This window comes from Ammospiza nelsoni, chromosome 19, assembly GCF_027579445.1.
Source record: "Ammospiza nelsoni isolate bAmmNel1 chromosome 19, bAmmNel1.pri, whole genome shotgun sequence".
Classification (NCBI taxonomy): Eukaryota; Metazoa; Chordata; class Aves; order Passeriformes; family Passerellidae; genus Ammospiza; species Ammospiza nelsoni.
In genome coordinates this window covers 4,981,229-5,004,174 of record NC_080651.1, presented here as the reverse complement: position 1 = coordinate 5,004,174, position 22,946 = coordinate 4,981,229, and the positions used below count along the sequence as shown (strand labels likewise).

The following is a 22,946-nucleotide window of genomic DNA, read 5'->3' as shown; positions in this document are numbered from 1 at the left end:
TCAGCCAAGTCTCTGTAGGGGCAAGACATTCTTGAGCTTCAGCTCACCCAATGCACCAAAGCTTTGCTCTGCTCCTGACCTGAGACAATCTGCTTCAGGGTCACCATGTCTGCCCAGCTGCCACACATTTCTGCCACCCTATTTGCTCTGTTTTCTGATATGGCACCTTGCTGGCCCCTCAAAAACCCCAAAGGCAGCTGAAGGTGTTTGAGGCCTGCCATGAGGCCCAGTCATTTGGCTTCTTCCCTCTCCAAAATGTGCCAGGCCTCATGTTCTTCCTTCAGAACTCCTCCTCCCTCTGCCCCTGGCCAGCACCCAAGGGACACCACCCACTTGCTTTGAGGTGGGGCAGACCTGCCAGGACCTACAGGCCAGCCCAGAGCCTTGTCCTGGCAGTGGCTCAGCCATGATGCTGTCTGAGGCTGTGGGGCAGCAGTGTCTGCCCACACCTTCTCCTGCCTTGAACCAAATGCCCTCCCACCTCTCCTGCCACCTGAGGGTGAGCTCTGTGTGCAAACACATCGTCATTTCACTCAGGAAAGAACACTTTTCTGTGGTTTGCCCTTTCACAGCCTGTTCTCTTCATTTGGACCTGGGAAATGTCCCAGAGAAACAGATTTGGCTTCCCTGTGCCAAACATTTTACCGATATTTCTCTGAGAACATTCTGAGCTGGACACTTTGATACCAACCCCACCATTCTAATTGGTTACTCTCCCTTTTATTTTGATTTCTTTTCTTTCCATCAAACTTCCTCTCTGTCAGCACTGAGCAAGTAACAAGTGTGGCTAATACAGAAAAGAAATAGGGAAGTTGGTGCCTTCCAGCAGGTCAGGCAGAGGAATTTACCAAATATGTTTGTCATTCACTCGTTGTCTCAGACACTTCCAGATTATTTTGAGCAGCAAAAGCCCCTGCAGCCCTGCTAGCTGAAGGGCATCAGCTGGCAGATTGGCTGTCTGGTGGGAAGTGCTCCTTGCCTTGTTTCCCAGTGCTCAGTGCCTGCCTGGTTTCCAGCTTTACAGAATTTTTCCTGCTGGATTTTTTCCAAATCCTGGCTGTTCTGATCCAGCTAGATCAGGAATGCCACAGCTCCTTTGCCTGGACAGTCTCATCTGCTGAAGATGACATGTTGATCTGTCTTGGCCTGCTTTTGACAAACTGCCTTTATCCACTCTTCCTTGTAGTGTGGACTCTGTTGCAGGTCTTGCAGAAGGTCACAGCCCTTTGGACAATCATTCCTTCCCCAGACTTTGTCATTCCCAGTCCTTACTGTAGTCCATGCATGGTGTGTGCATGGTGTATGAAGGCAGGTCTGGAAATCCCTCCTGAAGGGGAACTGAGCAGGTATGGTCCCAGTAGAAGAGAAATTCTCCCCAGCTTGTGACCTGATCCCACCAAATGTTGAACTATGTTCTGGTCTCTGAAATGGCCACAGGAGCACTCCATGGCAGCCACTCCAGAATGAGCTTTCAGTGGGCAGAAAACTGGAATCTCATGATTCATGGAGGCATTCAGGGCTGGCATGACTGATGGGAGAAACTTCCCCAGCCTCACTGAAAATTCCTCACCATTCTGGATCATTTAGTCAGTCTGTTATAAATTTGAATCACAATGGCCTTCAGAGAGAATAGGGGATATAGATGAACTTCAGCTTTTTGCTTACAGGCAGGCAGTGAAAAGGAGCTGCCTTTGTTATCATGAGAGTTTACTTACATTTTTGATAGAGGGCTTTCACTACATGTGCCTGAGCCTTGAACTACCTAAATATAAATCCCAGTCCCGAGGAAACTCCAAAAAGTAGAATGGGATTAATCTTGAAGGTTTCAGGGATTGGTGAACAGTTATGTTCTCTTTTGATGGTGAGTAGATCTTTGTCTTGCCAGAGGAGACCCATCCATGTGTAAGTGAGGGGATATGTGGTGGAAGGATTAAGGTGTTTAGTGTGGATGTGCCCTGAAGGAAGATGAAGAATGTTCCCCCCACCTTGCTCCCCACAGCCCCCACATTGTCAGAAGGACCTGCAGGAGCCTCATGGCCCTTGAATGGACTTCTTTCCCAGAAATTCACCGGCTTCTCCATTTCTTTCCTGATCTTTCCAAAAACCTCACAGGTAACACAGACAAACCTACCGCTATTTCCATTTCAGCTTTATACTCCTTCAAATTATCTGATAAACCAGATATTCCATTCAAAACCTTCCCCATGGGATCTGCAGCTTGCCAGTGCTGTAGTCAGCCATGCTGTCATATGAACAGGGCGTGCTGCAGGAATCAGCGCACCCTGTGGACCCTGATTAACTGTCTGGCAGGGAATATTCACACTGCTGCAGCAGCATTTCTGCTGCCACTGGGTAAAACGAGAGCTCCCAGGAGCATTAGCACATGCTGAAAACAAATACTGATGCTCTGATCTGCTGGAGCAAAACTTCTCATCCCTACTCTTCTACTAAGACCTAGCTGAGCACTGGACCATTGCAATGGTAAGGACATACTTTGTATATAAAAACCAGTAAGAATCAGATTAGACTAAAGTAAAGTGTATTTCTTGCAGGCTGTTTGTGTGTCATACTGTGGCTGGCATAATGAGTTGCCCAGCAAAGAAACATGGTTTGGAGATCTATTAGGCATCCCTAATCCATGCTGGTGCAGGGAATGAAAAAAAAAAGTAAGAAACGTGAACTGACCTTGAAGAAAGTTGTTAATTTTCATAATGTAATGACAGACTTGAATGCATCCTTTGGGATGAGAAGCAGTTGAGCATGTTCACTGTATGGGCTGTGAGAGATGAGAGCTAAAATCCAGGATAGTAGAGCACAAAGCCCTTGGTAATGCTGCTGGTGGAATTTGGGGGCAGAGGCAGCTGTTTAGGTGGGGATTTTTTAGAGGGGGGAGAGGGGAGTGAGGCTGTTTTTTTCTGCTTGTTAATTTGTATGAATTGGTGTCTTTTCTCTTTCAAGTTCTTTTCCTCTAGTCTTACTGGTGGCTATGCTTGTGATCTTGCACATGGAAATCAAAGTGGTACTTTTCATGGTATGGACTGTTGAAATTTACATGTTCGTAAAGGTGATGGCATCCTTTTTCAGTGGGGACTCCAAGTGGCTTCCTGCAAAATTGCAGTGGCAAATTATCTGCTGTTAAGAGGAAGGTGTAATTTCACTGAGCAGAGGAAGGTAAAAGCTGTGACCTGGAATGTCAGGATAAACAGTTCTTGAAATTGCATCACAGTTAGCTAATCATTCTCCTTCTACCAGCAAACATGAGAAGATGATATCTGAGCAGTGTTCTAAATAATATCAGAGTGACGTAGGGGATACTTTTTTCCCCACACACTGGAGCTTCAGTTACAGAGAAGATGAACAGGGTGGAAGGACTGATAAGCCAATGGGAGGAAGCTTAGTGCCTGGAAATGTCAGAGATGTTGGAAAGTGAAGCAGAAATGACAGAAATCAGTGTTCAAAGTTCAGTATTAGAAAGTAAAAAAGGCCAGCTTGTACTGAGAAAGGAAAAGGGAAGGATGATGAGGTATAACTCACATATAATGTCTTAGTGCCTCCTAAAGTACTGATGCTTTGGTGCACAGGGGACACAGTTGTCCATGCCCAAGCTGTTGAAGGTCAGAGAACTCCATAGTCCCCATGGGGCAGCAGCTCTGGTGGAGCTCATCAGCTGCATCTATTTTAAAACTCCTCTGGGACTTGTTTCTTCAGGCCACTTATGGGCCCATATTTCTTCCAAGATCAGTTACCCGTGCATCAGCACATTTTCTATCACACACAGCCTGAGTCCAGAAATAGTGTGTTGATGCAAAATGACTCCTTGTCCTCCAGCCAAGGCAGCAAATCAAAAGTGAAGAGAAATTGGTTTTCCTTACTCATCCCTTTAATATTCCAGTCTGATTCCAGCAAGACTCCAGCCCTGCTTTCCAGATTGGCTGGTGGCAAGGCCAGCTCAGCACAGGGCAATGTGTGTGATTTCTCTCCCTCTCCCACCTGTGCAGTTGGAATTCTGGCCCCAGGTGTTGTCTCTAAAGGAACCTGCAATGTTACCTTTCATCAGCTGAGCATTAGCAAGAAATCCTGAGGCCAGAATTTCTTACAGGTGAGAGACAGAAGAGCCCCAAGAGTCTCAGGTGCTTCAAGTGCATCCTGATTCTTCCACAGTCAGAGCATCTTGTGCATTTTGGAGAGTGATTATGATATTGTCCAAAGGGAACAGGGAGTTTTGGCATTGAAATACCGTCCCCAAAGTTGTGATATTTACTACTCTGTCAGCAGCTCTAAAGAGGTACAGATGGAGCTGGAAATACTTGTCCATGTTTTCACTGTGCCACAGTTGTAACCCACTGATTTTTGAATTAAGTTTTTGGGGTTTGTTGATTTGTTTGTTTAAAGAAAGATGGTCTTTAGAACAAAGAAATTCTACTGCTTTATTTCAAGGTGTGGCAGGCAAGGATTTGTCTGGAAAAAAGATACCACCTATGTCTTAGGAGCATATTGTTTGAAGGGAAAAGGAGAGGAGTCATTTCCCTTCTTTGTTGCCCAGATATCACTGGCAGTGGAGCAGTTTTCACAGCTTCACACATAGAGATGATGTCTCTGAAGTGCATCACTTACAGTGACACAAGAGTCAACACAGAGTGTCATCTTTTCCTTAAATATATTTAACTGCTGTCTAGAAGACTACTTCCATATTTAGTTATTAAAACGGAAGGACTCTATGGGTGTAAATCTCAGTGTATTTGGGAGGAGGAAGTCCTCCCTGTCCAGAACACTGACTGTTGTGGTGCAGTGCAAAAGGCTTCAATACTGCTCTTTTCTCATCATCTCCTTTCCAACATCTTCAGCTCCTTTCCCCAACAGTTTCACAGCTCCTTGAAGCACTCTCCATAAATAAAGAGGTGTAGCTAGCCAGGAACCTTGAGGGACCCACAAATGCTCTTGTAGTGTGATGGAACCAAGTCTCCTTTACAATGGTAAAATGGAGAATGGTATCTGCATGTGGAATCTGCCCTTGGCAGCTGTGCAATGTGCCTGGGTCCAGTAGTGCTACAAGTGGGGTTCCCTATTTTAAATATTGCTTCTTGCCTTGCAGGAAACAGCCCATCATTTAAGACTTCAGACCAGTACACCTTAGGTAGATTTTTTTTCTTTTCTGTTCAACTGAAATACAGTTGGTATCTACATTCCACTCCAGTGCTGCAAGAGTCAGAGAGGTAGGACACAGTTTGTCATCGTCTATGAATTTTTGTCTCTGTAAAGTGTTAGATTTTATGATTCCTTTCAAGTTGTAATGCTCTCAGTATTATTTTCACTTGAAGACTTACAGTGCATGATGAAAAACAGCTCTTTTAGCTTTTTGTATTTGTACATTACTCTTAATTATTCCTTAGCACAAAAACTCATACATTTCAGTACTGGAAACACTATACAGTAGTGCAGCTGTTCCCACTTGTTCTGGTGGCTCTACATGTTACACTGCTTGGGGTTTGTCTTCTTATTCACCCTTCTACCAAGCTGTTCATTAAGTTCAATTTAATTTACAACTGGAACATATTAGTATTGGCTATTCTGCCTCACAGAGGAAGTAAGGCACTGCAATATCCTCTTATCCAAATAATACATTATTTGTTTTTCTTTGAAACTTAATGTTAACATCATATTTGTGAAGTTATTAACAAGGTCGCATGATCTTTAAATTTCCTCAGTAAGAAGCCACTTTCTAGAGTTACTGGCTTTCACTTGCCTTGTTCTAAGGCACAGATAATTCCTTGCCTAACTTCCTCCATAAGGACTCGGAGACATACAGATGCTTTTGGTACTACAGATGTTTTCCCTTGGGGAAACTTCCCTCTAAATACCATTTGCCCAAGTGATAATGGGACCATCAATGAGAACCTCTGATTACTGTACCCATGTAGAAACATGATGCACAAAGGAAAACCAATTTTTTCTGTGCCAGGACAGAAAAGGTGCTTGTCCTGCCTTTGTCCTGATCCTCTCCCAGAATGGAAATTAAATTAGTCTTATTCCCATCTTGGTAATGCAAGTAAGACAGAGTGGAGAAATACTGGAGATGGGATAAGTAAAGCTGTACTGTTACGCAAGGCTTAAAGTGAAATAAATATTTCATTTGAAAATGCCCCAAACTTGTGTAACTGCAGAACTGAATTGACCAAAATCACGGATTCTGCTGTGTATGCGACTAAATCTACGTTCTTTATTCTCTACATATAGACATGTTTATGAACACTTGAAGAAGGACAGAGGGCTCACATTTTGTGCAGCCCTCAGGTCACTTTGATGCCTCATGCAATTTTCACTCTTCCTCTCCTATTTTCTTGCCATGAATCTCGCGGCTCTTGGCTCGGAGCTTGTTGACCTGTGACTCTGCAATGTCAGCCCGCTCCTCGGCCTCCTCCAGCTCGTGCTGGATCTTGCGGAATTTGGACAGGTTCACATTGGACAGCTCCTCCTGTGAGAGCAGAGCCAATCAGGGCTCATGATCACAGGGCAGGGGTTTCACTCCTGCTGCAAGTCAGCCTTGTGGGGCTGCAAATCTCCATTCCCCTCCCACCACTGCTCACACATCAACCTCACACAGAGCTCCTCATCCCTTCTCAGGACCCTACGGGGACAAGCTTCACCAGGACTGTGTCACACGTGAGAATCAATTTCACCCCTTTGATTTATCATTTCTGTACTTATTCTCACACTGCTTCCTGCCCAATTGTCAGCGCAACTTACGGGGCTGGGAAGACCAGGAAGCCTTCTGCTGCTGATAAGTAGCAGAGATTCAGGAACTTGTCAGTCACTGGGTGTGGCCCCTGGTTTGTTTACTCTGGCTTCCTGTGTGAAACAGGCTGCAGAGCGTCCCTTAATGAATGCCCTGATTGCAGGGTGCCCAGAGCTCACCAAAGCCTCATGACATGATAACAAAGCAGCACGGCCAAGACAGTTGCGTATTGGGAGATTCCTTAATACCCTTCCTCCTGGTATTCAGCTTCATTCAATGTGTGTCCTGCCCTAATCGAATTTTTGCCCATTCTCCAAGCAATACTTACAGCCTCCTCAGCTTGTCTCTTGTAGGATTTCACTTTCATTTGCAGCTTGTCCACCAGATCCTGCAGCCTCAGAATATTCTTCCTGTCTTCCTCAGACTAAAATGTTTGGTGAATGGAAAGGAGAGTAAATTCTTGATTTTGCATCACGTGAGGTTAACAATTCCCCTTGGGGATGGATTGTGCAAAATGTGACTCACTGTGAGAAAGCCCAGTGAGAGCAGGAGAGCTCCTGCCTTACCTGGTAGGTGAGTTCCTTCACCCTGCGCTCGTACTTGCGCACACCCTTCACGGCTTCAGCGCTGCGCTTCTGCTCAGCATCAACCTCCCCTTCCAGCTCCCGCACCTGCAAGGACAAGCCCAGCCCTGCAGCTGCCCTGCCAATGTCTCTCCAAGGAGGGACACATCCCTCAGGCACAGCCCCAGCCCTACACACCCTGGCCTCCAGCTTCTGGATCTGCTTCTTCCCTCCCTTCAGTGCCAGCTGCTCGGCCTCATCCAGACGAAGCTGCAGGTCCTTCACTGTCTGGTCCAGGTTCTTCTTCATCCTCTCCAGGTGGGCACTGGTGTCCTGCTCCTTCTTCAGCTCTTCTGCCATCATGGCCGCCTGATCAGAGAAAAAAGGTCAAAGCCATTTTGGGGCTGGAGATATTTTGGGGAGAGTACATTCACCATCAGCAATGCCAGGAGCGCCCAACTCACATCTGTGATGGCCTTCTTGGCCTTCTCCTCAGCATTGCGGGCTTCCTGGATGGTATCCTCCATTTCACTCTGGATCTGGGCGATGTCTGTTTCCAGCTTCTTCTTGGTGTTGATCAGGCTGGTGTTCTGTTGAACAATAAAATTATGTGCAGTTATTTCCAAAAGACAACAATTACTTAACAAATTTACTGTTTCAATGTAAAGTTATTCTCTAAATATCTGATATTAGATATATATCTGATAAATATCTGATATCTTCCTGATGTATCTTATCAGGTCATACACAGGTAGACAGCAGAGGATTATTGATGTTTGAAGCAACTCTTCTGGCTGCTCATGCACTCTTACTCATTTTGCCATAATCCATTTCTTTGTACGAGTGTAATAATTCTAGTTCGCATAAAGTACTTTATTACAGGAGTTGATTTAGGAATTTACACAGAAGAAAGACTAAAGGAAAAAAATTGCCCATGAGATTTTGAATCTAACCTGAGTGTGGAGGAGCTGAACTCTCTCACTTGCATCCAGAAGCTCCTGCTCAGCCACTTTCCTCGACCGCTCCGTCTGCTCCAGGGCTGCACGGAGCTCCTCAATTTCAGCCTGCAGCAGGTTTGCTCTGCGCTCCACCATGGCCACCTGCTCCTTCAGGTCATCCTGTGTCCTGATAGCATCATCCAAGTGTATCTGGGTGTCCTGTAGAGAATAAAGAGAAATTATAAGGCAAGATTTTAAAAAATTATAAAAATCAAGAGAAATTATAATATGATGCAGCATTGTCACACAATGGCATTTGCCACCAGTCCCATAATGATTATGGTAGTACAATATATATAATTACAGGGATATATTTATATGTGGACTTATTGTCTGTCTATGCACAGTAACTTAGAAAATTCAGTTGGAGGTTGATTCATGAGAATCTGGTACAGCTGAAGAGTAAGGTTAAGTCCCTGAATTTTAGGAGACTGGACTTGAGTTTCTCAAGGAATTCCTGGATGGTAAACCCTTGAGAAAGTCCTCTCAAGAACAAAGAAGCAAAAACCGAGTTAAGAACGCTTTTCCTGGAGTGCAGGAGCTCTCAATTCACATGTGTAAGCAATCAGGAAAGAGAGGCAGATCAGCATGGCTGAGCAAGGACCTTCAGGTCAAACTGAAGTGTAAAAAGGAAACGCATTGATGGTAGAACAAGCAGCAACTGTCTTTGGAAGAATATAAGGATGCTACCAGGATGTTTGAGGATAGTATTATGAAAGCCAAGGCAGAGCTGGAGCTCAATTCCTGTTTTGTGTGGCCTCACATTAAGTACTGCATCCAGTTCTGGGCTCTTCAGTTAAGGAGAGTAATTAAGGAAATAGAATGTATCTAGAGGACTTCAGCAGCTAGTATTGGACAAAGTAAAACCCAAAGTACACATTTTTAGTGTAACATACCTTAAGCACAGCCTGGGTGTTTCTCAGATTCTTCTGTGCCTCTGCAGCCACACGATTGGCATGGCTCAGTTGGATCTCCATTTCATTCAGGTCTCCCTCCATCTTCTTCTTCAGCCTCAGGGCTTCATTCCTGCTCCTGATCTCAGCATCCAGAGTGCTCTGCATCGAGTCCACAATTCTGAGGTGGTTCCTCTTCATCTGGTCAATCTCCTCATCTTTCTCTGCTATCTTCCTGTCAATCTCGGCCTTCACTTGGTTGAGCTCAAGCTGCAGGCGCAGGATCTTCCCCTCCTCATGTTCCAGGGAGGCCTGGAAAAGTGGACACAAACATTGATAAAATCAAAAATATTTTCAGAAATCTCAACTGCACTCCTCAGCCAGAACAGAGTGTAACTCTGTTCCAGGCCTTTTCAGCCTATTTCCTCATTTATTTACTACAGATACCAGTGGTTGTCATGTACCTCAGCTTCCTCCAGAGCAGCCTGGATTTCAGATTTCTCCTGCTCAATCTGCTTCTTCACTTTCTCCAACTCATGAATCGCCTTTCCTCCCTCCGCAATCTGCTCCGTGAGGTCAGAAATCTCCTCTGCAAGGAAGGGAGACAAGTGCCATATCAGGCACAGAGCTGAATGGAGAAAGGCTCTGGCCCACCAATGTGCCAGCCATGATCTTATTCCTGCAGGCCCAGAGCTGTTAAGTGTGGCAGACAGACAAGCTTGTGAGAAAGGCCAGGGAGGAGCAGAGGGCCAGGGACTTACGCTGCAAGTTCTTGTTCTCCCGCTTCATTGTTTCCAGGTGGTCCAAGGACTCCTCATAGGCATTCTTCATCTTGAAGAGCTCCGTGCTCAGAGAGCGTGACTCCTTCTGCGAGGCCTCCAGCTCAGCCTGCGTTTCCTCATACTTCTGCTTCCATTCTGCCAGGACCTGAAGAGAAATGGGGGGTGAGTAGGGCTGTGGCCATCACAGGGCCCTGCTCTGGCCAGGAGTGCTGGTGCTGGAGGCCAAAAGACCTTGTCAAAGTTCTTCTGCTTCTTATCCAGAGCAGCACAGGCAGCATTGGATCTCTCCACATCAATCATCAGGTCCTCCACTTCATTCTGCAGCCTCTGCTTTGTCTTTTCCAGGGAGGCACATTTGGCATTGACTGCCTCAACATGTTCCTCTGCATCCTGCAGGCGCTGGGCCAGCTTCTTCCTGGGAGGAAACAAGCAGAGTTGCACATCAGAGCCTTGAAGGACATCAGTTCTATACTTGTCATGATAGGTTAGCTGGTCACTTTAAGGGTTTTGAACTGTGCATTTTTCACGGATATGTAAGGATCCATACTTTGCTGTGTCCTATCACCTATTAGGCCTGTCATAGCACTTCTAGTCCTAAAGCCTATATTTTCTCTTCCTATCTCAACTTTTTCTCTGCCTTCTTCTCTCTCCTTTTTTTTACAAATCTATATTATTGCCTTCATCCCATTCTTGATTTAGCCCACTCTCAGAGATTCAAATTTCCCATGACCAGTTTCAGTCTTCTCCCATCATTTCCCATTCTGCTTCCTCATGTACTTGGCCTCCTCGAGCTCCTCCGTGCGCTGAATCGCGTCTGTCTCATATTTAGTTCTCCACTGGGCCACTTCACTGTTGGCCTTGGACAGGGCTCTCTGCAGCTCCCCCTTGGCCTCCTGCTCCTCCTCATATTGCTCCCGGAGCAAGTCACAGTCGTGGCGAGCGGACTGCAGGGCATGGGCCAGGGCATTCTTGGCCTAGATGGAGAGTGGGGTTGCATCAAGGAGTGATAATATCCTGTGAAATATCTTCCAATGAATTAACTTCACAATACAAACATGACAGCTGGAGGAATGTTTGCAATGAAGAACAGATGTAAGACTGGTGACAAAATCCATTAATCAAACTTATTGCACAAAGAAAAGTGATCTCCCAGGATGGCTTACACTAAGCAGATCCTGTTCCCACTAGGCTGTGTAAAGCTACAAGCATAGTCAGTGGCCAGTGGTAAGAAATCAGGAATAACCTTAATTTCTTCCTCTAGATGCCTCTTCAGTTCCTCAATCTGTTGGGTGAAGGCCTGTTTGCCTCTTGACAGCTGAGAAATCAGAGCATCTTTCTCATCTACCTGGCGTGAAAATTCACCTGGGGAAGCAAACATTAAAGAAAATATTCTAATTGTTATTTATGACCCAAAGAAGCTGGTTTAGGAGTCATGCAAAAACATACTGGAGTCTCTCTAACCTGCTTCTGTCTGCAGACGAGCTCTTTGAGCATTGAGGTCATTGATCATGCGCTGATGTTCTTCTTCTTTGGTCTTAATCTCACTTAGCTGATCTTCCAGAGTGCGGCACATCTTCTCCAGGTTGGCCTGTTGAAATCACAGAGAAGGAAAGAAGATTAGTATCTAGATGCCTTCTTTTGAACAGCAGGATTCTAAACAGAAAAAAGTGAAACAACTTGCAAGTTATAGACTTTTTTTTGGAGTTAGAAGGTTAGAAACAAGTTCCATACAGAGACATGAGTTAGTTGGCAATCTATCCATAATTTTAAAGGATATACTTCAACATTATTTATATTCATGGTTTTTTTTATATTGTTCCATACCTTGGCTTTGGAGACAGACTCCATGTTGCTTGCCAAGTCATCAATCTCCATCTTCATCTCACTCTTCTCCTTCTCCAGCTTCTGCTTCACGCGTTGCAGGTTGTCGATCTGCTCGCCCAGCTCAGCTGTGCTGTCCGCGTGCTTCTTGCGCAGGGCGGCAGCCGTGGCTTCGTGCTGCAGCGTGGCCTCTTCCAGGTCACGGCGCATCTTCTGGAACTCTGCCTCACGCTTCTTGTTCATCTCCACCTGAGCTGCTGTGGCCCCTCCTGCTTCTTCCAGGCGCTCGCTGATCTCCTCCAGCTCCCTGGACAGGTCAGCGCGATGCTTCTCTGCTTTAGCGCGAGAGGTTCGCTCTGCCTCAATCTCCTCCTCCAGCTCCTCAATGCGGGCCTGCAGAACAGCAGGGACCCTTCACAGCCGTGCCCTCCTCCTGCCTGAGCAAGGCAGGGCAAAAGGCACAGAGACTTGCCTGCAGCTCCTTGATCTTCTTCTGAAATTGCATGCCCAGGGCCTGTTCATCCTCGATCTTGCCCTGGATCTGGCTGATTTCAAAGTCTTTCCTTTGGGACAAGTGAACTGTGTTAGAGCACAAAGAAACAAGACAAGTGCTGCAGCCCAGCACACAGGTGCCCCAGAGCCACACTTACTTCTTCAGTTTCTCATCCAGCTGCTGCTTATCATTCTCCAAATCCATGATGCTGTCCTGGGCCAGCTTCAGGTCACCTTCCAGTTTCCTTTTTGCTCTCTCCAGGTCCATGCGCAGTTTCTTCTCTTGCTCCAGGGACCCTTCCAACTAAACACAACAAGACCATCAGGGCTCTGCCAGCCAGCTTGGACTCCATACCTGTCCTCTTCCTGTTCTATATCTGTGTGCTTACATCATCCACTTGCTGTTCCAGCTTGGTCTTGGCTTTGGTCAGAGTATTGACTTTGTCCTCCTCTGCCTGCAGGTCATCCAGGGTCTGCTGATGCGCCTCTTGGAGGGCTTTCTTCTCCTTTGTCAGCTTGGCAATGGTCTCGTCCAGAGCTGCCATCTCCTCAGTCAGGTTTTTCACCTACAAATATATGCATGTTTTAAAATTTGGAAGAAAACATGTTCTCTGCTTTTATGTTTGATTTATATTTTGGATGCTCAGAGACGGACAGCTCAAGATTTTCCAAAGTCAGCATGTCTTTAGGTAAGTTGCCTTTGAGTTTGTAATTTCATGACCTTTTATGTGACTGCCAATGTGTGTACCTTGTTTTCAGTGGCATGTTTTTCCTTCTCCACCTTGGCCAGTGTTAGCTCAAGGTCATCAATATCTTTCTTCAGCTCTGAACATTCATCCTCCAGCTTCCTCTTCTTGGCTGTCAACTCAGCATTAATTTCTTCTTCATCCTCAGCCCTTTCAGTCACTTCCTTGACTTTGGCTTCCAGCTGGATTTTGGTTTTGATGAGCTGATCACATCTTTCCTCAGCATCAGCCAAAGCATCAGCTTCCTGGTGGGAAAATCCAGAAATATTATTTAGTACTGAAGGAAGCTATGGGAATTGCCAAGACTTTCAAATTGCTTTCAGGGAAAAACACACTGTGCAATTACCTTGTAACCTAGAAATCTAGAAAAAGGTTTTAGTTAGTTTTCTTGTTGGACCTTTTGCATCTTTAGTACAGCTCTGTTTAGCTACATTTTATTTCAACTTATTTATTTTGGGTATATAAGAAAGTCACTTAGATTTAACTGATGTTTTCCTTTTCTCCTTTAGAAAGTGGTTGTGTCTTATTATACAAAACTCAGATTTATGTGGAAGTGTTGAGAAATGTAAATACCTCTACCTCCAAGGAAATATGTGAAACTCCCTTTCGTAGCTTTATACTCAGCCATTGGTGTCAGTGGACAATAGAATGAGATTCATCATTCCCTAAAACAGATATTTCAGCTCCAGGGTATTGCCAAAATATTTTTTATGGTTGTGGGAGGCCAAAAGATATTGGAGACAGACGTATAGTGATGATGCTTGTGTTGTAAGTTGTTATGGGTATCTCTGTTTTCTGGAAGTAGTAGCTGCAGGAGTTGAGATGACATCTGCTATAAGAAATCGTAAACAGCTCTTCATTTTGATGAAAGTTAAGGCAGAGTAGTAGATCAGTCAAGCTACTGTCTCTGCTCCACTAGATAAACTACAGTGACCACAATAAGGCTTTATGTCTCACATAATGTCTCTCATATAGCTCTATGAACTCACATGGACACATGAAGTTATGAAGAATAAAAGCTCATACTTTTAAAATTACAGCTCGCAATAGTAAGATGGCGTGAAAAAAGAATATGGTCTTTAGTTACATGGTATTAGGCTTAAAGTATTTTAGAAGGCTTAGTATATAATTTGAGAGTGTATTAAGAAAGGAGTGTTAGATCATATTTACTTATAAAAGTATAGAAATATGTTACTCACAGCCTGCACTTGGAGCTGCAGGTCATTCTTCTCCTTCATCAGAGAGGCCATTTTCTCCTCCATCTCCTTCCGCTTTGCCTCAGACTTTGCAAGCTCTTCCTTGGTTTTCTCAAATTCTTCCTTCATGTTTGCCATCTCCTTCTCAGACTCTGCACTCTTCAGCAAGGGCTTGATCTTGAAGAACAGCTTCATCCATGGCCAGTGTTTGACATTCATGAATGCACGAATGTTGTACTGGATGCAGAAGATGGATTCTCTGAGACATAATTAAAATGCACAATTAATATCCTCAGTCGGACAAGTGTCAACACTTTTCCATGAGCAAAATGACTTTAACTGAAGAAGAGGAAGGTGTACCTGCGCTCCACCATCCTCTGGTACTCCACCCTCGCCAGGAAGCCCCTGCATCTGGCCTGGGTGCGGGTGATGAGCTGTGCCAGCTTCTCATCTCTCATCTCCTCCAGGACCCCTATCAGCCCAGCTTTGAAGAACACCTTGAGTGAGGAAACATTGCAGCACATCACTGTCAGGTAGAGAGAGAAAAGCCCAGGCAGGCAGTGAAGGTGGGGTGGGGAGTTGTACCTTGGTGTGTCCAAATTTATACTGGGTGTGATCCACATCGATTGAACTAAGAAGCTTCTCAGAAGCCTTCTTGCTATCGATGAACTGTCCCTCAGGGATGGCACTGGCATTAAGCACCTTGTATCTGTGGAATTGGAGCAAATAGGAGGAAGACAATGTCCAGTCATAAGAACGTTCTCTTTACTGAAACCAAGAGCAGTGTTTGCAGCAGAACCAGGCTGAGGAAGTTGGAATTTCATCTCTCCATACTTAAAGACCCTGGCAAAGCTCGGTTGTGTGATGGAGAGCAGTTGGTGAGGACACCTGACTTATCTCTCCATTTCATAGCTCTCACCTCTGTTTGAAGTCAGCATAGAGGACTCTGCTGGGGAACCCTTTCCTGCAGATCCTGATCCCTTCCAGCACGCCGTTACAGCGCAGCTGGTGCAGCACCAGCTCGTGCTCCATGGCACCTGGCAATGCAGAGCACAAATGAGGGGCACAGATTGCATTGCAGAGGGGAATGGATGTATCAGAGCAAGGATCTTTTAGCTTGGGCTTCTTACCAGGTGTTTTAGTCTCATTGGGGATGATGCAGCGCACAAAGTGGGGGTGGGTGCTTCGCAGATTGGTCATCAGCTTGTTCAGATTCTCCTGTGGGATCATGCATAGTAGTTTAGATGAAGGAAATTTACTTTTGCATGCTTTGTACCTAGATGCCAAGAAACTAATATAATAAATATTAGAAGAAGCTTAAAATTTGACATCTAGATTTAATGAAACTTTCTATAGACTTTTTGTTGAGAAGTATTCTCATTAAAAAAATGTTTAAAATTCTTTGCCTTTTTCTGGAAGAAGTAAAACACTACATTATAAATATATTTACACAAACCCTTTGGGGATAAATATTTATATTTATATTTATATTTATATTTATATTTATATTACATGACAAATTCTGAAAAAAAAAAAAATCCCAAAAAATGGGAGTGAACTTTTACAAGAAATTCAAAGAGCCAAATGAAGACTTATTCCTAAATTTGAACAAAAAATCACTATGGAATGCACTTCAGACTTAGTATCACTTCTCTATAAAACCAATGCCAGAACACAAACCTGAGTGCATTTCGCTCAGTTTTGACATTTTGTTCATGTTACTTTATAGAAAATTAATCCATACTTTACCCGGAAAAGAGCTGAGACAGTCTGGAAAGAAGAACCCTTCTTCTTGCCTCCCTTCTTGCCGCCACCACCACCACCACCACTAGCCTCTTAAAATGAAAAAAATAGTTTTTTAATATACCCATATAACCTTTTTTGCTATATCTTTACATATCCCAATTGTTGAAAAAGAAAATTTAGAAAAATAACCTGCTTCTCCTCCACCATAAGAAGCAAAGAGTAAAGCCAGCGTCTTCACAGATGATTTCTGGTACAACCCAATGACAGTTTCATTCAGAGGGTCCTTGTTCTTCTCCAGCCACCCAGTGATGTTGTAATCCACTGTGCCAGCATAGTGCACCAGGGAGAAGTGGGCCTCAGCCTTGCCTTTGGCAGGCTTGGGCTTCTGGAAGTTGCTGGACTTGCCCAGGTGCTGGTCATAGAGCTTGTTCTTGAAAGAGGTGTCAGTTGCCTTGGGGAACATGCACTCCTCTTCCAGGATGGAGAAGATGCCCATGGGCTGGAAGACAGTTCAAGAAGCAAGAGAGAATGCCTGTAGAATATATGATTATGGCCTGGTCTCAAAGCGAATGTAGTAAAAGACAGGAAGCTGAAAAATAAACTTTGCCATGTAGAAAATTTATTTCTAAAAAGTGAGTTTAAAAGTTTCACCTGCTTGATTGATACTTTGGCATTGTGATTCGGAATGTTTTCTATGCCAATGATGATGTTAAAGTTCATGAGGAGAAAGAATATTTTAAAGTTTTTTTCACAAATGTGTCCATGACATATTAACTTGTGTATTTGAATTTTCAATCAGCGCCTCAAATTATAAGGAACTACAAGAAATCTCTGTTTCTTCCTCTCAGAGGTCAGACACTGTACTTGCTTTGGTGTGAACCATACAGAACCATTACAGATAACTGTATTCATTTCCAGATAACTTTATTCCAGAACCCGAAGAAAATGTTTACAATTTACTTTAGGAACTGCCCTGTGCTTTTGAGGATAATATCTTTTAGCCAAACAAATGAGATGCCTTCCATGCAGAGAATCTGTGAGAATTACTTCTACAGTTTTCAGTGGACTTTCTAATATCTGTAATGCATAATTAGCAATAGTACAGGTCAAGATGTATTTCTGCACTTAAAACCAAATACAAGAATCCAACTACTGGAAATTTAAATCAATGAGACCTTGAATTAAAAACATACCTTCTCAATGAGCTCAATGCAGGCAGCCAGGTCCATGCCAAAGTCAATGAACTCCCATTCAATGCCCTCCTTCTTGTACTCCTCCTGCTCCAGCACGAACATGTGGTGGTTGAAGAACTGTTGCAGTTTCTCATTGGTGAAGTTGATGCACAGCTGCTCCAGGCTGTTGAACTGCTCAGTGGAAAAAACACAACAACAAACCCTCATCAATATGCAAAATTCTTCATCATTCTCCTCCACCCTTTATAAATATCCCCAGTCAAAACACAACTGTTTTACCAGGACCTCACCATAACAGAACTTATATGCAGCTCCAGAAAGAAATACCAGTATAATGAAAATCAGGGATTTTTTTCAGAGCAGATTTTTTTAGTGAATCTCCTAATATTAATAAAGCACTTTGGTATTTTTTTATTCAGCAAACAAGACGAGTGCATGCTCTTGTCTCCAAATTGAAAACCCTTGATATCTCTGATTAAACAAATAACTATTCATTCCTTGGTTCTTTAAACATTTTGAACATCTTTAACTCATTATATATTTTCAAATACATCTCCTAGCTCTGCCACAGAAGCTCTTTTATAAATTTATTAGAAATATTTTGGGTTATTTAATCCTTATCATTAAGCTCAAAGAGTTGTAATATTACAACATATAAAATTCTATTTGCTGCTTCTGCACAAACAGCATGACTCTGTGCTTGTACTGATGGAACTTTTGAGGATTTTGTTTTCTCCTAGAGAAGAAAATGAGTAGTTTTTTTTCCTACATAAAATAACAAATGACTAGCATGTTAAATATTCAGAGAAGTATTACTTACAAGTCCTCTGATATAACCATCCTTCCCTTCAAGAGCAGCCCTCAAACCTAAAATCTTACTTACATCAAAGATCTCAAAGCCAGCAATGTCCAGGACACCAATGAAGTACTGCCTGGGCTGCTTCGTGTCCAGCTGTTCATTGATGCGAACAACCATCCACAGGAACATCTTCTCATAGACAGCCTTTGCCAGGGCACCCACTGAATTGTATACCTAAACCAAAGGAGAATGGAGCAGAAGAAATACAATTTCCAGAGCAAATAGTAAGTGATTCATGTCAGAGATTCCCAGTCACCAAGTGGTTGTTGTTACCTGCTGCACAGTTTGGCCCTTGGTCACGTATTCATTCCCCACCTTGACTCGGGGGTAGCAGAGAGCCTTGAGCAGGTCTGCTGAGTTCAGACCCATCAGGTAGGCAGCCTTGTCAGCAACTAAGTACAAGAACAAGGAGATAGAAAAATTAAGGCTAGCAAGACATGCAGCACTTTGAGTGATGAACCCTTCGCAAAACAGCTGCAATATTTAATGTTCTTGTGATCAAATTTTGCTTACTGGCTCTCAGAGGAACCATGACATAATTATTCAATTGAAATCATCTTTGCATTGAATGTTTTATATCTAAAGAGTATATTTGTCTTTAAAAATCTTCACAGAAACTTCTAGAAACAATGTATTTATGAAAAATTATTCCAGGAATTAATGAGTAATTTTGCCCTAAAAAGTGATTAAAGAAGTAGAAGTTCTCTAATGAAATATAATACCTTTATTTTCTTTAAGTATCAAGCAGAAACAAGTTTTTTTCAAAAAAATCTTTTCTTTCTCAGTGGGTCTCAGCACATAAGCAAGTTATGCTGATTCAGAATGGTAGCTCAGGAGAGATTTTTGGACATATATGCAGTTGGTAGTGCAGATAATGATGAGCGGTAATTGAAGAAAGAGTGCATTTTGGATGACAGTTTCATACCTATGCACCATCTCACCTAAACACATTTCTACTCCATCTTCCAAATACATATCTATTATTGCCACTTCTATTTCTAACAGGTCAGTCAAAGATTTTGCTGATACCTTCTGTGCCATCAGGCTCTGCCTGCTCCTCTCGTTGCTTCTGCTTGAACTTCAGGTTCCCATAGTGCATGACAGCCCCTGTCAGCTTGTAGATGGCTGTTTTCTCATCAGCACTGAAGCCCAGGATGTCAATGGCACTCTGAAATAGGAACAGTAAAGTAAAACATTTGTCTGGGAGATTCCAATTGTTGCAATACTCTGAATTGCTACTTACATCTGTAGCCATCAGCTCTTCCTGGTCATTAATGCTGGCGACAGTGATCTCGCCTTGACTTACAAACTGGTAGTCATAGGGGTTGGTGGTGATGAGGAGCATGTCTGAAAATAAGAGGATGGGTCATGTAGGCTTAGTTTAGCCTACAAGTAACAGTGTGAGCAGAAACTCAGCAATCTTCCTTCAAGTTAGTAATTCTTCCTACCAATTAGCTCTGGCTTCTTGTTGGACATGATCTGATAAAAGATGTGGTAGCTCCTTTCCGCCTTGAGCTGGAAAGTGACTCTGGACTTCTCCAGCAGATCTGGAGGGGAAATTTGGTTAGAAACAAGAAGAAATAGCAAAAGAAAAAGAAAAGAGAGAAGATGGGAAGAAAACAGGGAAGGCAGTATAGATGATGTTGTATGGATGGGGGAATGGATGGATTGGAAACTGCTGTGAAGTGTCTTACATGTTTCGATATCTGCAGAAGCCAGTTTTCCTGTGGCACCAAAATGGATTCTGATGAATTTGCCCTTTAAAGGAATAAAAGTGTTTTAAGATTTACAACATCGAAAGTATATCTGAAATAAAGAAGTTGGTACAAGTTTTCTACTTAGAGACATTTTCTTAAAATCTCTGTATTTGCACCATAACATAAAGGTATCTTTTTCATTTTTTACCATGAAAATAATCAGCAGCGGCAAAACTGTATTTTAAGTATGCTGAGTGTACAAATGAGAAAGAATGTGTGAAATTCATTCAACAAATTATTCTAACTATATCCCTGCATACAGAGAGGAGTTACCTTGATGATATGGAAATATCAATTTAAGTAGTTGAGTTGCTTATATCTGAATTGTGATCTAATAAACAACTTCATTTCTGATTAATTAAATCTGAAATACAGCAAATATTCAATTAGAAAATCTATTTCTCTTTCTTTCTTTCTTTCTTTCTTTCTTTCTTTCTTTCTTTCTTTCTTTCTTTCTTTCTTTCTTTCTTTCTTTCTTTCTTTCTTTCTTTCTTTCTTTCTTTCTTTCTTTCTTTCTTTCTTTCTTTCTTTCTCTCTCTCTCTCTCTCTCTCTCTCTCTCTTTCTTTCATCTCTCCTAGCCTTCCCTTTTTTCCTGCAATTTATCTGTCTCTTAGAAAATAAGTATAAATGTAAGTAAAAATAAACAGAGCTCTTTTTTAACATTACAGTATGTTCTAGGAGAAACACCACATAACATGGTATTATTTGCATTTTACTGTAAAACAGAATTAAATTTTTGTGTTGTGAAATCTGGAGAATGATCTTTAGTATAAGCGGCAAAGCTGTGGTAAGAAATTTCAGTTTTACTCTTGAAAACATGATGGCTGAACAGAAAACAATACTGACATAAACTCCTGTTTACTATGTTACAGGAATTATTTTGTTAAGCAACTCACAAAGCGTGAGGAGTTGTCGTTCCTCACGGTCTTGGCATTTCCAAAGGCCTCCAGCAGTGGGTTGGCGCTGATGATTTGATCCTCAAGCGTTCCCTGCAGGGTGATAATCAGTGCTAGTTATCCTTTCCAAAAATCATGTCAGGAAGAAAGGAAAGCATTGATCCCAACATGTATCTAATAAATTACCTGCATTTTGCCTGATGATTGTTCTTCCTTTTTCTTGTCTCCACTGGCTGCAATTGTTGCAAAGTACTGGATGACACGCTTGGTGTTCACAGTCTTCCCGGCCCCGGATTCTCCGCTGCCAAAGCCAAAAGAGAAGCAGAGGGTGCGTGGTCAGGCAGGAGGGGCCCTGGCACCGGGCAGCCCCGCAGGGACCCGCGCAGGGGGGTACCTACGTGATCAGGATGGACTGGTTCTCCCGATCTGTGAACAAGGAGAAACACAGTACATAAAACTCAGTGAACAACAGAGGAAGAATGAAACATAGTCAGGTAAGTCTAATGTTTTGCCTGATGTCAGCTGCAATCAAACAAGCGAAGCACATCACTGAGTACAGAGATATCTTTCATTTTAAAGAGTAGAAAGAACACTATGAAGATAGCAAACTACAACAGATGCGTATGTCAGATCCAAGAAAACTTTGAAAAAGTCTTTTCACTTTGCTGAGATAGGGTATCCCTTAAAATAATTTAATGGCCCAGGGCCCCTGAGGCTAGACAGAGCCACTCACCAGTCAGCATGAACTGATAGGCATTGTCAGAGATGGAGAAGATGTGTGGAGGGGCCTCCTGGCGCTTCTTGCCTCGGTAGGCCAACACCACCTCGGGGTTGTACACCGGCAGCCACTTGTAGGGGTTGACAGTGACGCAGAAGAGACCCGAGTAGGTCTGCAAGGAAGGGACACAGCACGTTGCCTTGCCCTGAGCCTGGCCCAGCAGCTCCTGAGGCTGCCCAGAGGAAGCTGCTGCTGCCACTTACGTAGATCATCCAGGCTGCGTAACGCTCTTTGAGGTTGTACAGCACAGCGGGTTCGTGCAGGTGGGTCATCATGGCCATGTCCTCGATTTTGTCATACTTGGGAGGGTTCATGGAGAAGATTTGATCTTCTTTCACAGTCAGGGTCTGTCAGAGGAAGAAGGATACACATGTCAGCTAAAAATCCAGAGTGGGGATCATATGATTTCCTTGACTCTTATTTTTGACTCACCTCTCCCCCTTCAGTCTTGACAGTGACTTTGCCCGATTCCTTGCTTGTGATTGTCCCTTTCACAAAGGATTCCTTTGCATGTACCACGAAGACAGATGTCTTGGCATCGAAAGGTTTGTTCTGGGCTGCAATTCTCTCCTTCTCTGACTTTCGGAGGTAAGGAGCCGCCTCCCCAAAGATGGCCATCTCCGCGTCCGTAGACATGGCTGCGGTTTATGGAGGGGCTTGTCCGCAGAGAACGCTGTGGAAGAGCAGATATGTTACTCAAACATGCCAGAAAGTAAGCACTTGTTAGGAGAAGAAAAGAGAAGTTGTGGAGAAAAAGAAACTATATTAATACAGCTTGTAGCCTTTTGGAAGGAATTGTGAATTTTTGCATTGGTGCAATTCAATATTTTTGGAAAAGGTCAAAATTATATTTAAGGAGATTATTTGGCCTTTACTGAAATCACATTTAAATAATTTATAGATACTTAGAATTCAACTATTTAGGCACTGTACTATGGAATTAAGAACCTCAAAAATCTCTTCAACTGCTGAAGCACTCTTAAAATTAATTTGGAAATATTATAATGCTCTTTTCTCACAATTGATAGTTTTTTACAAAGATGAGAATGCTCATACTCCACTGTCTGAACTGCACACTGAAAACTCTAGCTTCTTAATGACTCAGTTTCAGTATTTATAACTTTTTTATAATGGCATTAATAATAAAATTTTCTCTAATTTTATTGACTGCTTGAATCCATGCATAAATTGCAACATGACTGTCTAAGATTAGTGCTGTTCAAACCACACTGAGATAGATCCTTTTCTAGTACTTTCTTTTGTTTTTTAAAAATTAGTAGAATTTTAGAGAAAAACAAAGTTCAAAGACTTAAAGCTGTGATGAAGTATTTAAAAGTAAGGAATTTAAAGCCTGAATTAATTTATCTGAAATATATATTTTCTTTCCTCTGACCTGAGGAAAAAAAAAAGCAAAACCAAACACTGGGCAGCTTAGGAAAACATTTAAATATCTCTTTCTGTATAGAGTTAGGTACCTGATATTGACACAACA

At 43.0% G+C, this 22,946-nt stretch overlaps 1 protein-coding gene and 1 long non-coding RNA gene across 3 annotated transcripts; one reads left to right on the top strand and one right to left on the bottom strand.

Annotated features, from left to right (window-relative positions):
- The first annotated feature begins 2,384 nt into the window (after nt 1-2,384).
- Nucleotides 2,385-22,234, top strand: LOC132081814 (uncharacterized). The gene is made up of 5 exons (XR_009419740.1): nt 2,385-2,481; nt 5,093-5,213; nt 12,744-12,971; nt 20,927-21,170; nt 21,901-22,234. It is a non-coding gene; the product is annotated as an uncharacterized LOC132081814 (long non-coding RNA).
- LOC132081810 (myosin-1B-like) lies at nt 6,186-22,115 on the bottom strand. 2 transcript variants are annotated; one of them, XM_059485735.1, is made up of 38 exons: nt 21,887-22,115; nt 21,658-21,801; nt 21,410-21,566; nt 21,075-21,102; nt 20,863-20,977; nt 20,677-20,769; nt 19,717-19,780; nt 19,471-19,569; nt 19,266-19,369; nt 19,052-19,190; nt 18,296-18,414; nt 18,047-18,196; nt 17,164-17,334; nt 16,101-16,469; nt 15,974-16,024; nt 15,355-15,442; nt 15,144-15,261; nt 14,810-14,933; nt 14,585-14,721; nt 14,228-14,483; nt 13,031-13,273; nt 12,672-12,848; nt 12,441-12,586; nt 12,263-12,353; nt 11,794-12,183; nt 11,431-11,557; nt 11,213-11,331; nt 10,747-10,943; nt 10,201-10,384; nt 9,949-10,114; nt 9,652-9,776; nt 9,191-9,499; nt 8,250-8,453; nt 7,761-7,886; nt 7,495-7,665; nt 7,300-7,404; nt 7,062-7,157; nt 6,186-6,472 (listed from the first exon to the last, which is right to left on the bottom strand). In XM_059485735.1, the coding sequence occupies exons 1-38, from the start codon at nt 22,088-22,090 to the stop codon at nt 6,317-6,319; spliced, it is 5,862 nt and encodes a 1,953-aa protein (XP_059341718.1). In that variant the 5' UTR covers nt 22,091-22,115; the 3' UTR covers nt 6,186-6,316. The 2 variants fall into 2 exon arrangements, with proteins under 2 accessions (XP_059341718.1, XP_059341717.1); XM_059485734.1 differs by having other exon boundaries at nt 15,974-16,059; nt 16,160-16,469.
- Nucleotides 22,235-22,946: the final 712 nt, after the last annotated feature.